This window comes from Carassius auratus, chromosome 20 (assembly GCF_003368295.1).
Source record: "Carassius auratus strain Wakin chromosome 20, ASM336829v1, whole genome shotgun sequence".
NCBI lineage: Eukaryota > Metazoa > Chordata > Actinopteri > Cypriniformes > Cyprinidae > Carassius > Carassius auratus.
Window position 1 is genome coordinate 9,769,324 of NC_039262.1, and position 13,890 is coordinate 9,783,213.

Here is a 13,890-nt window from a genome sequence, read left to right on the forward strand (position 1 = left end):
TCTCGCCATTAAGTCGAAGTCATGCATAATTTAATGTTATCACTTTAGCTCGCGCTCAATCATTCTCAGGAATGGGGGCCGGTTCAATAAGAAAATGTGGCAAAGATTTCAAATCCTCCACTAGAGGGCGCGAATTCACTATAAGTACAATGGCCTCGCGCTTGTTTTTAGCCAATGAGAGATCACAATCTGCATTTTATGTTTTGAGATTGGCTAGAGTGTATTTTGAGGGCGGGGCATTAGAGTGTAGAGAGCGTGGTTAAAGAGAAGGTTAGCAATTGCATAAAAACACGCTTAAAGTCATGAAAAAAAACTTAACACAACAAGAAATTTGTGAAAAATGTTTTAATTAACAGCTAGCATTGCAAATATTATCTAGATTCAATATATAGCATTCAGCTTTGAAGAAGTTATGATTATGAAAACATTTTGTGCTGAAAATAATATGAGGATTGTTTGGATTGCAAGGCAGTCAGACTTTATTTGCATAATTATAATACTGTTGCGTAATGCCTGAAGTGAGATTAAACATAAAAATATAAGATTTGAATATCTGGTTCAGGTTATGCCTGGACAGCTGATATAATCTATAAATTGACCAAATCAGCTGTTTTACCGCAAAATGAAGCATTCTGAAGTAACATATATGAAGACCTTTTAAGGAATTCCCCTCTTCTGAGGGTTAAACTGGACTGAATGGTCAATATTTGATCTCGCAGTAGGCTACTCAGTGCAAAGTCCTTTGAAATCCCTTTGTATTAAAGAAAATATTAGGCATAGATCACCAAGACAGCTAAGGTTGCACAAATACATGTCTGGTAAAGGTAACAGCTGATAGATTTGGAGAACATCTGCAGTCCAAAGAGAGAAAAAAAATCCATTGACAAAAAGATCAGATTAAAACCTTTTTGCATCTAGCACAAACAGCTTTGATAGTTTTCTTTGGAAGAGTCACTAGAGCATGGGTTACAGAAATGTACTGATCTGTAGCCTCTGGCATGTCTAAAAATGTTCCTCTCTGCACAGCCTGCTTTATTTGAATTCATCCTTTCACAGTTACTTTTCCAAATTTGGAGATTAAGTGAAAAAATGTGCCGCCCAAAAATATTAAAGAATAACACAGTGAGGAAATGGGAAATAATAGAACATATAATGTGTAATATTTATTGTATCCATCTTTAAAAAACCTGAATGGAACCTTTAAGGGAAAAACATCTTACCTCGTTTTAAACTGAAACCTCACCAACAGTACACAATTCCATTTTCTCATTTGCAAGGTTTGTTTTTATACTATTGTAGGTAAAGACCCACCTCATCAAGTGCTCTTTTGTGTTGTACTTTTCATTTGAGAAATGCTGTATATGATTCAGTGTATGAGTGAACTGTCTGAATGAATCAAAAACAAATTCAGACCTTTTTGCAAAACCATTTGGCCGGTTAGCTCAAGAGTGCTTAATTTCTGAATATGATTGTAAATAGCTGATAGAATGATGATGATTGTGATGTTGATGATTGCTGAACTATTCCGTCAAAATGATTTTCATGTCAGTAAATGGTAATCAATATTCTCAGTATTTATCAGTAATGTTTACTGGGGCATATGGGCATTTCAAGGGTCTAGGTTAATTATGTAAAATATTCTACTTGAGTCCGATCCCAGTTTGACAGTCACTCATTCTCACATGATCTTTGCTGTTCTCAGTTACATTTTAATATAAGCAAACATGGCAGCTCACATAAAGTATATGAAAATATATGATTTGCCATTCAAGAATAAATGTAAAAAAAACTTAACCATATAAAAAAAATCTCAGTCCATTTTTCTGATAATGGAGAAAAAATATATCCATCTTGTGTTTCCTTATGGACTGTTATAAATGAAACCTGCATTTGTATTATAAACCTTATTCAACACTGAATATGTAGAACTGTTCTTCAAAAAAGTTATGTCCAGATACAAATTTTTACATCTGACATTGTCCACAGATGGGTCTTACAATCTGTCATCTTCCTCATAGAGCAATGTCCCACTGAAGATCGTAAGGGGCTCCACGGAGTGGGCAAGTTTACCTGTGACCAGGTCAATGCAGACAGTATCTCCCTTCTCCAGAGGTAGTATGATGTTGAAGATGACCAGGGATCCAGGAGTGAGCCGTGCCTCTGCCATGGGTTTCTCAAGACCCTCAGGCTGATACCCTGCTGAATCTCCGCGGACAATTCCATAATTGGATTTAGACAAGACTGCCTCGATCTTGACATTCTTGTGACCTGTCAGGACTGCACTGAAGAAGTATCGCCCCTTCACAGGTGCAGTGAACATACCTGTCAAAATACATTTAGTGAGAGAATTTATGATTATGACAGACCTTAATTCACACACTATATGCTTGTCTCTAGCATACATACCTGTCTTTGGATTGTAGGCCTTTCTTTCATTGACAAAGATCTTGTTGAAGATGATAGTGCCTGCATTGGGTTGCGGTCGTGTGAGTGCTGCTGAGAATGACAGTCTTGGGACATTTGCATCCTCTCCAGGAGGTCCTGGTAAGCAAGAAAATAATTATTTTAAAAATTATTTAGAAAAAATTATTAGTAGACCATTTTATTATTAGTTGTAACAGTAGTAATAGTAAGAACACACTGACCATGTTCACCTCTGAGACCTAAATAAGAGAAAAATTTGAAAATATACAGAAAAATATAAGTAATTTGACCATATAAAATCCTGTTCTGGTGATTTTGTGAAATATATATATTTATAGAATATTAGGGGTGGCACGGTTCGCTGAAAAATAAAACCGAACCATTCGGTTCACCACACACGGTTTGGACAAATTCAGACAAAAATTATGTCAAAAGGCTGAATGTAGGCCACTGTATCAGTACATTCTCTTTAAGTGACAGTCTTTATATTAATCGAACAGCAACAACAAAGAAATCACTCACTGCTCTTGATTAAACTTTTGTAACTTTAATAAATAATAATCTCTAATTTATACAGTCCAGTATGCAATGCTGTTTTACATTTGATTACTTTATTCAATTTCTGTACCTTAAAACTTGCTAGAGCTACCAAAAAAAAAAAAAAAAAAATTCACTGTTTATTGTATTATTTGTGCTGTTGCTTGTAGTTGGATATAATATTCTTCTTTTTTTTATTAGAAAGTATAGTTTTTCCATAAACATAGCACAAACCGAACTGTACCGAAACCGTGACTCTAAAACCGTGAAACAAATAAAACCGTGAAAAAGTTGAACCGTGCCACCCCTAATATATATACATACACACATATTTATTTAGTTATTTTTTTCATCTCTTTTATTTACCTGGGGGTCCTTTTGGTCCTGCTTTCCCTTGTGGTCCTTCTCTGCCTGGAGGTCCTTGAGGCCCAGCTGGTCCTTTGGATCCTTTCTCTCCCTGAGGACCAGGTGGTCCAGGAGGTCCTGAGGATTGGCCCAAAAGAAATTGCTTGGTTTTTCACATTCAAAAACAACAAAAAAACGAATAGTTGAGATATATACTGTGTCCAATTGCTCTAAATTCGTAACACAAATTATAAAATTTGTTTTCGCCTTGAGATATGTAACATACCAATGAAGTCCTCTTCAGTGAAGCTCTGGAACTCCTTGAGAACATGCAGTATGGAAGAGTTGAGGTTGTTCATTTTGCCATGAATGTTCTCTAAGTGAACATTCTGAATGCTGTTGATGGCCTCACCGTGAGAGATAACTGTGGAGTTTAGGTCATTAACACATGTCCAAAGCCCAGAAACGTGTTTGTTCAGGCCATCTTTGATTATCTGAAGGTTTATTGAAAAGGAATCCAGTCTACCGCAGACATCCTCCATCTTCGAGAGCCTCTTATCCAGCCCTTCTCGAGAAAGTTTGCATTCTCCCATTTCAATCATCAAATTGCTGTTAAAGCTACTGATGCCATTAAAACGCAATTTACTGTCTGCTTTGTGCTTGTTCAAATCATCCTGAATCTGATCTAATTCAGAGTTAATTCTTTCCTTAGACGAGTCCAGATCGAAAATATAGTTTTCATGCCCCTGTATGGTGTTCCTGAGGCCTTTCAGAGTGTCATTGATGGAGCTGAACGTTTGGATTACCCCTGTGATATCACCCTGAATGGACTTGAGGTCTTTGCCAAGCTTGCGAGTTATGGTATTTTGATTATCCATGTTCCTCTGATGGTTAGCCATGCTGATAACGCATTGGCCTGTGCATTTCTCAACCTCCTCTTTCAGTGTGCCCACTTCCTCCTGGAGGTTTGAGCATACCAGCGAGCAAGCATACTCATCTGTATCTACTTTTCTGCGTAAATCTGTAAGTTCTCTCTGGAATGTGTTAAAGGTATGGTTGGTTATGTTTTTTATTGTACTAAGTTCTTCCTTTATCGTATTGCATATGTCACAATCACGTAACATATTCTCCACATCGGTGACAACTTGGTTAAAGTGCTCTCCGTTATGTCCTGTCAGATCCTTCATTTTTTGAACATCTTGGCTGATATCTATAATACGGTCCAATAAGGAGTCACCAGACACACTTAAATCTTTTAGTTTGGTGTCAAACTTCTTAATGTCCTCCTCATTGGCAACAACCTTCCATTCCAGGCTTTTCACAGTATCTGCTGTCTCACTCCCTTTTGAAACGCACGTCTCTGTGCACAAATTAATCGCTGACTTGAGCCCACTGTCGAGATCATTTGTTTTGTTCCCTAACCTTTCCAGATCATTTTTGTGGTTGTTAATGAAACGCTTCAAATCTTCGACATCAATCTCCACAGTAGATATTCTATTACCATGATCATCGTTTCGACTGAGGACAGAGTTTTTTATCTGGCCGATCTCTCGGTGGACAAACTCCTTCATACTTGTCTCAGTATGGGAGCATTTTTGCTCGGTTTTTCGAACCGTCCCATTCAGTCTTCTCTCCAGTTCTCTAAGACGGCTGTTGAGTTTTTCATCAAGTGCTTTTAACCGTCCACCATTGCCATTGCCTGATCCTTTCAACTCTTTCTCAAGACGTCCTCTAAGAACATCATATGTTTCTGCAGTCGAACTGACCTTCCTCTCAATGGCACCAAGCCTCCTGTCCAGATCACTCAGGGAATCACAGCAACTCTGATAGTGGGATAGTTCCTTCTTGAGCAAATCTGCAGTTTGTTGGTGGTGCTGCTCCATCACACTGATGTGCTTCTCCAGAGCTCGGATCCTCTCTCTGTCTTCCTGCTGCTGCCTTTGAATGCTCTCCACTCCAGTTTGGCATGACGAGCAAGACAGTGTCACCCGCCTTTCCAGCTCCCTGAGAATCTCCTCTTTAAGTGTGCCATAGCGACTGTCCAACTCATTTCTGATTCCATTGCCGCCCACAAGGTGGTTGTTGATGCTGGTGAGGGTTCTATCATGGACCTGTGTCATATTGTCCAGTATGTCCAGCTTGGTCTGGATGCTGTGAATAGTGTCCCTCATCCCTGGTTGGGCTGCATCGGCCAGATTGTTGCCACCACTGATGCCTTCCCTTCGAGATTCCTCCTGTAATTTCTTATTCATGTTGTATAAGGTAGACTGGAGATTTTGAATTTGGTCCTCAAGCTGTTTAATCTTTTCGCTGTCACTTCTCCCTATTGAGGGACATTGATTGCACAAGTAATTATCCCTGAAGTTATTTGACATTTACTAATTCAAACTGAGATCACCACCAGAGTTTGGTCACATCTATTTTAATAATTCAGATATGTCCAAAGCATTTCTATAAAGAGACCTATGAAGCTATTTTTTTAAAGAAGACAAAATATTATAATAAAAAAACAGAATACTGCTTATTGAAAATATTGTATGAAAATGTCAGATCAACTTGACTCACTTAATGAGTTCTAGGGTTAAAATTCGGTAACACCATACCTTCTTCACCAGTAGTTCTGTCCCTGCCTTCACTGCAGTCCTCTCCTGAGTACCCATAACAGCACTTCCATTCCATCTCTGTGACCATTTTATAGGCAACCTTGTACCGTGGTTTTCTATAGGTCCGATACCTGTGGTGAGAGATATTTCATCATATACAGCTCTAGCAGGAACTGTGAATATGATCTCTTTGTGTAGTATTTTTGCTGTAATAAAATAAGCTTTTACATATGTGTACTTCTGTGACATTTCTGAAACTCGCCACTTAAAGTTGTCAAGTTTAATTTAAACATCTTTCAAGACTTTAACCTCAGCCTCTAATGGAACTTCTCAAGTAGGCAAATAGAAAATATTTCTTTTCCGTTAATATCCTTGGCTACGTATCACTTTTTGAAAGGCCACATCAGTACAATAAAGGCCTGTTCTTCTTTTTCTTTGAGCTGTTGTTTCTGGGCATCCTTTTGTTATTTTATTCAGTCGAAGCTTTCAATACATCATTAAAATCTTTGAAAGTGTTTGCTTTGCTCTGGCAGGCCTCTTGTGTGTCTACTGAACTTTCAAGTGCAATTGTTCTATTATTAGAACAATGTTTATACTCTATTCATACTTGGGATGTGACTTCTGTATTTTATAGGGGACTAGTATGGCTTTCTTTGAAGATTTTGGATAAAACCGACGTTTATTGAGACCTAAGAAAAAGGTCTACTTGACCTTGTACTTATGACTGAATGTGTTCTCTAAAAGAAATGAGTAAAATAACAACATTACAAGTAACTTTCTGGTACATTAGCAGTTTCATCTGAGACAGATTTATGTCTCAACTCTCCCATCTCCATTCCATGCATAGTTCTGGTGGACATTACAATTGAGTGAGGGACACGGTCCAAACCTTTCCCGCTTGACACTGTCATAACAGTAAGTGGTAAGCAAGATTAAATGAAATGCAATTTGGCTGTTTTTTTCTCATGAATACTTACAAAACCACATGGGAACACTGGCCCCAAGCACAACGCTGGTATTCAGGTTTCACATACGTCTCCACTCCATCTTCCATTACACAGCTTACAGTCTTTGTTACTACGTAGGCACACCAGTTCCTGTTTGTGTACAAAGCATATGCAAATTATAATTATTAAGGCTTCAGTTCAAATGGTTGAGGACTGCCATCTTCATTTTAGACAGAGCTAAATTAAAAATGTACCCTGTAATTAAAGTACAAATAATTGCCCTTCAAAACCAAAACTTTCTTCTTGTGACACCCACAAAACCAAAACTTTCCTCCAATGACGCCCACAAAGCGTCACAAAAGTTAGCAAATTCATGGCAGCATTAGGCTTCTGTTCTGAGCATGTGCATTCTCCCTTCAATTTGGATGGAATACCCTACAAAAATAATCGGAGAAAGTTTCTTTTTATTCAATCAACAATATACAGCGCTGCCAATTAATGTAGTCCAGGTCCCGAACTAATGATTCTAATGATCAGGTCTTTGTAGTGAATGAAACATACACATCATTATGTTAGGCTTTGATGGACTTAGTCTATGAATAATTTGAATGATTCTGTGAATTCAATGTGCTTTGCAGTAAATGCTGCTCCAACTCTGCAATTGCTGTTGGGCCACTTGTGACATGCATTTGAAATTGCAACATTCAATTTTTATTCAATTGTAATACAATAATGTGATGTGGAGGAGAAGAATTGTTGAACAAAGTCATAATTTTAGTTTTCTTTTTGCACCAAATGTATTCTTGTAGCTTCATAAAATTATGGTTGAACCGCTGATTTCACATGGACTATATTAATGATGCCCTTATGTTTCTGGGAATATTTCAGTTGTATTGCTGTCTATGCAGGGTCAGAAAGCTCTCTATTTCATAAAAAATATCTTAATTTGTGTTCTAAAGAGGAACAAAGGTCTTACGGGTTTGAAACGACATGAGGGTGAGTAATTAATGACTTTTATGGTCCCTTTAATGATTTTTCATGACTACCATAAAGATAAGCATAAAAAATAAGAGGTTGTGTTTTTTTTCAGACTATTGTTTGTCACTTGGGGTTATTTGATGTTTATTTCTTAAATGTCCGCCCATCCTGTAAGTGAATGAGGGAAGGGATATCCCCATCCTGCTCAGCGATATACATCTACTCTGGGCACACAATAGACTTAAGTACATTCATATAAAACCTAAGTTTACGATAGGTGTGGGAAGAGGGGTTGAAGAAGTTGAAGGAATTGCTGGAGCATACACAGATGGCGGGTCATAATAAAAATAAGTGGAATTCTAGTGTGTCTCCATATTATAAAGATTAGTGAGTTTATTATTAGTATAATTTCTCTCTCTCTCTCTCATACACTTTCTATCTGTCCGTTTTTGTTGTTGTTGTTTGTTTTGTTACCTTCTATTATGTTTGCTGTCATATTCTTCCTTTTATTGTCTTCTATAATATTTTTTCAACAAAAAGAAGAAGAAGAAGAAGAAATTGAAAGTTTAGAGAGACCTTGGAGTGCTATATGATTTAAAAACAAATTTTCTGATTAAAGTGATAAATTATGCTGTTTTCTCAGGGAGGTTGTTTAGATGGGATTGAAACCAGGCTAAAATCCAGTGCTTCTGGTTCATCACAATAACTCACTGAGCCTGGTTAATCATTCATTATCATGAGACAGGAATGTCTCGATGCATCAGCTGCAAGTGCTCTCACACATACAAACAAATGAGGCCCAGACACTGAGAGTACACAAGTTCAACACGGACATCTTCACCACAGACAACCATGCTTTTCAAATTCTACACCCACTCAATCTTTGATTAGTCACGGTGCATCTATTTGTATATGTCTAAATGCTGAATAAAGTCTTACTTTTGATCATCATTATGAATACAGAATGTTGTGTTGGTTTGTAAAATAATGTGGAAGATTTATGAGTGCAAATTGAGATTAAGGATGTGATGAGAGAGAATTAAACTTTAATTGTGCAAAGTTCTGGATGGATTCATGAAAAATAGAATGTGCATAGAAGCATTAAATAGGACATATAGATTGTGGTTGGGAGTATGCAACTAAAAGTGTGATGGTGAATAGAACACTGTTCCATTGTTTCAGCTTTATTCTGTGGGGGAGGTAAAAAAAAACTAAGGACAAAGGACTGGGTCCATGTATACCAATGGGAAAAGAGGAAACAGTGGTTCTCGGCTTTATCAAATTTGAGAGTGGAAAAGTAAACAAAAACTTTTGACTCACAATGGGCTCTTTGTTTCATATGTACACAAATCCATTTTGATTTTGTACAAGATCACTCTTAAGAATGGGTTCCAATGTCCAGCATTCTTGTACCATTTTGCTCTTGGTTTAATTACCACACAATGTTTTTTTTTTCAGGATTGGATCAGTATTCTTTTTTTAACTCTTTCTGTAAACACTTTCAATCACCTAATTATTTTTTACAACACACACTGCAACTGTCAGCACTTCACTGCTTAATCATATAAACAAGAAGACTAGACGCCAGTGTCAAGCCTGTGCCACTCCAACTCAAGAACATGCAGCTTAAGGCGGCTGAATATAAACACGTTCCCTTGACAGGATAAAATCCACAGAACCCATTTTGGCAAGGAATGAAGTATCACTTCAGCATCTCAAGCAGAAACAGAATTTGGACAGAAATAATAGTGCACACAGAGTACACAGCAACAGTAGACCAATGTATTGCTATGCTCAAAAGAGAAACAGTGGTTAGGTCATCAGGGTAATTGAGTTATCCATACAAACAAAGATCAAATATATAAGTAAGCTTTCTAAAGATTAGTAGAAGGTTTTCTTGGTGTTTTATGCCAACAGAGAAAATACGTCCAATCTGAAGTCTACAGGCTACATCTGAAGATCTGCTCTCATGGTCTTCTTCCACTAGCCTTATTTGCACACTTTTTCACATTGAGTGAGGCAAAACATCATTAACTCTTTAAAGCCTATATATAACAAAAGCCATATATGATGTCTCGTAAAGCCATATATGTGACCCTGGACCACAAAACCAGTCATAAGTTCCACGGTTATATTTGTAGTAATAGCCAACAATACATGGTATGGGTCAAAATGATCAATTTTTCTTTTAATCCAAAACTCATTAGGATATTATTTAAAGATAATGTTTCATGAAGATATTTTGTAAATTTCCTGCCATAAATATATCAAAACTTCATTTTGATTAGTAATCTGCATTGCTAGGGACTTCATTTGGACAAAAGGCTAATTTCTTTTACCCTCAGATTCCAGATTTTTTAATAGTTGTATCTCAGCCAATTATTGTACTATCCTATCAAACCATCCATCAATGGAAAGCTAATTTATTATAGTTGATGTATAAATACATTTACCTTTATGATTGGTTTTGTGGTCCAGGGTCACATGTGTGTATTATAATGCCATATATAATGCCACTAAATTATCGACATGGTCAAAACTGTGTACAGAATCTATATATAATCTAATATTTGCCTTCTGTCATCTGACTGATATTTTATACCTTAATCTTTACAGAGTTTTATATTGTTATATTGTTTATAGGGTTACTTTATTATCCATACATAATTTTTAGAAAATAAATAATATAAATATGATACATCAGGCATTTGAGAAATGGCATTTAAGTAACTGTTCCATTTAAAAAACAATATTGATCTCTGACTATTATTTGATATAGAAGGCTGTACAGGGTTAGTGTCAGAACCACAGGAATATATATCCAAAATACACTTTTACACAGTTTAAACACCATCCAAAACATCTCCACACAAGGATATTAACATTGGCTTGGTCAGTGTCCCTACATTGCTTCCGTATCATATTTACTTGTTATATCCAGTATCACAAATGTTTGCAGTTATGGTTTAGATGTAAGAAAGTGTGTATTTCCTATTTGAAATCTAAATGATTTAGATAAAAGCTGAGCTCAGCAAGCTGTTTGCGAAATGCTTACACATACTCCCAAGCAAACATAGTGTGCACGTTTGCTGAGAACACTTACAAACATGTATACACTTTACACTTTACATCAAAGATGAAACTAACAAAGTTTCTGGAACATCATAAGTTTTGTCATAGCAGGAACTACTTGTTTATGACTCCAGGCAATGCATCACAGTGAAAGATAAGCATTTGGAACAACAAATTTGTTAAAAGGTAAGTAATGACGTTGCTATATATATTAAACAATTTATGATATTTAAATGCATGTCATATTTCGGACTTTGTTTTGTACAGAAAAGTCTGTAAGTAAAATTCATGTTGAGGAGGGAGTACAGTTAATGTCTCTTTCAGTTTTCTCGCATCTGTTTTGGAGAAATAGTTTCGCAAAATATACATCAGCAAAAAAAGATACATTTACTGGCAAGTAAAGAATCTGTGCAAACCAGCTGTTTATAAGGCATAATCTGGACTGCAAGTCACAACACAACTCAATCAAAAAGTAGAAGAACAGCGAGATCATTCAAGATGTTGAACAGACAGGAAACGGGGCACACTGTGAAGGAGGATTCAGCTACCACAAGTTGTCTTATATTTCATACATCTGTAAAAACATAGCAGAGTTCAAACAGTGGTGCCAGCAGGGACCAACACATTCTTTCCCAAACTAGTGCAGAGCAGAACCTCTTTACTCCACTGGGCTGTGCTAGTGCCAGGATAAGTGCACTTAAGGTCTTCACTGTTTGGCCTCCGTCCCATTGCACATGCACTGATGTCTCTCAGTAAAGCCAAAAAAGGGCAGACCTGTCCAACAGTAGCTCACTCACCCAGAGCCTGCAGTTTCATACTAGATTTATTGACTATAACCTAATAAACTCAGTACAGTTTGACCTTATATTTGCAATATCAGCCAGCTCAGACAGGTGTGACACATGCCACATGCCATGGTCCTAAAAACTCAGCTTGAATGTTTGTAAGCAAGGCTACATGACTTAATTAAGTGCTGTGACAGCTGACCAGAAATGGTATATTAATATTTCACACTTTTTTACTTAGTTATGAATCTTTTAATAAAATAAATGCCACAAAGTTAGTAAGTCTCTACAGAATAACCCAAAACAGCCCTATACATAACTGATCATTTAGATCACAAAACAAAAGAATTCAATGGTATAAATATTTAAGAATAATAATGAAATCATTTTAAATACATTTTTTGTAGACATTCTACTTCACATGACAACATTTGTTCAGTGTTAAAAAATATGAATCGATCAACTCTGAGGCGTGTTGCTAAAATGAAAAGTTACCTGTGTCTGCTGGCAACCTTAGATCCACTCTGTGCAGCTGATTCAGACCGACTCTCATCCACATTTTGAGTGTTTCGTGACGCGTACGTTCCTGCTCCACAAATATCTCCAGGCAAAATCAGCGCCAGTAGAGTCAATAGGTAAACAAAATATAGTGCCATGGCTTCCAAGTAAAACAGATTTGTAAAATAAAAAAAAAAACGATCGTTACATCCAACAGCTTCGGCTTAGAAAATGCGCTTTGTGCGCATCGAGTGCAGTCCGACAGCCCCAGCTAACTCTCCACTGATGTACTTCATAAAGTTCTGTGTAAGTGCTGTCTAAGTTTATCTACCTTTGTCATCATTTCGCAAAGTGTCCATTAATCTTAGAAGATGTCGTCAGTTCACCCTTGACACACGGTTCGCATTCAAACACTAATGAGAAGTGTCCGGTTTTTTTCTTCATCGCATGTGCAGTCATAATGTGAAACGTGCTTTGAAATGATGCGGATCCAAAACTCCTTCCAAGCCCCCCTCTCCACCTCCCCCTCCCTCTCCCTCTCCCTCTCCATGCTCTGCTTTTAAATTTTAGGTCCCTCCTGGATTTTTACTCTAGTATCAGTACATAGAATTTTTTTTTTTTTTTAAATAATGAAATACTTAAAATAGGATTTTCTTTTTTTTTTTCTTTTTTTTTTTGTAACCAGACTTATATTTGATTATTTGATTTTATTAAGAATTTACAATAACTGTGCAAACAAAAAGAAAAGCATGTATTTTTATATTTATGTATTTTTGTCAGTAGTGTTTTGTTTATAGCAAGTTTTTTTCTGAATGTGTTGATGCCCCCCAGACCTGCCCAATATGCTAATCTCTTAAAAAACTAAAATATACAGACAGCTTTGATTTTTTTGTATAAAAAAACTATATATATATATATATATATATATATATATATATATATATATATATATATATATATATATATATATATATATATATTTAATTATAGTTATAAATACTTCATGATAAAGCGATGGCCCTATAACTATATATATATATATATATATATATATATATATATATATATATATATATATATATATATATATATATATACACACACACAATTATAAATGTTCTGCCCCTGGTTTGAAATCCCTCTGAAATACACAAAAGGAAAAGCTGTCTCTGATCTGGTCTGGACTTCACTGGACAGTTTTCTCAGATCTCAAGGTTGCTGAGATAGCATTGCATATAATTGCTGTGATCTCAAAGCAATGCTGAAGGGAGGATCCAGGCTGCTAAGAGACATGACCTAACCTAACCTACCCTAACAATCAAAGACTTTTTTCGGTCTACTGGACCAGAATAACAGCCTCAGCAAATTTTCATCTTTAGGATCAGTCCAAGTCAGGGTTTGTCTGGAGAGTCACGTTAGATGTCAGCATTGAGGAGGACTATGACCACTTGTAGATGTTTCAGTTATGATGGTGCTAATGTAAGAACCCATGCAGACAGCAGTTCAAGGTTTTGAGTGAGGTCTTTCTTCTTGGCCAGACATGAGGAAAAAGTGTGTCAATGTATGCGTGGTGTGTTTTTTGAACTCCCTTCAACAGTTTGATCTCTGTACTTTGTAAAATTAAAAAACAATCTGATAGATTTAAATCTCCCTTTATCCATGTCTGTCTATACCAAAAACTGAAATTTGATCTTTTTCTCT

General features: G+C 36.4%; 1 protein-coding gene across 1 annotated transcript; it reads right to left on the minus strand.

The window, feature by feature from the left end:
* Positions 1-455: 455 nt before the first annotated feature.
* On the minus strand, positions 456-12,690 carry LOC113120817 (EMILIN-1-like). The gene is made up of 8 exons (XM_026290888.1): positions 12,187-12,690; positions 6,887-7,006; positions 5,910-6,040; positions 3,593-5,629; positions 3,328-3,444; positions 2,646-2,663; positions 2,407-2,541; positions 456-2,322 (listed from the first exon to the last, which is right to left on the minus strand). The coding sequence occupies exons 1-8, from the start codon at positions 12,345-12,347 to the stop codon at positions 1,994-1,996; spliced, it is 3,048 nt and encodes a 1,015-aa protein (XP_026146673.1). The 5' UTR covers positions 12,348-12,690; the 3' UTR covers positions 456-1,993.
* Between the last annotated feature and the right edge of the window lie 1,200 nt (positions 12,691-13,890).

Coding starts and splice junctions, on each gene's coding strand:
- LOC113120817 (XM_026290888.1), bottom strand. CDS start 12,347: ATGGCACTATATTTTGTTTACCTATTGACTCTACTGGCGCTGATTTTG. Junction 5,630..5,909: donor CAGAACTACTGGTGAAGAAG/GTATGGTGTTAC, acceptor GTCCCTCAATAG/GGAGAAGTGACAGCGAAAAG. Junction 3,445..3,592: donor CACTGAAGAGGACTTCATTG/GTATGTTACATA, acceptor GCCAATCCTCAG/GACCTCCTGGACCACCTGGT.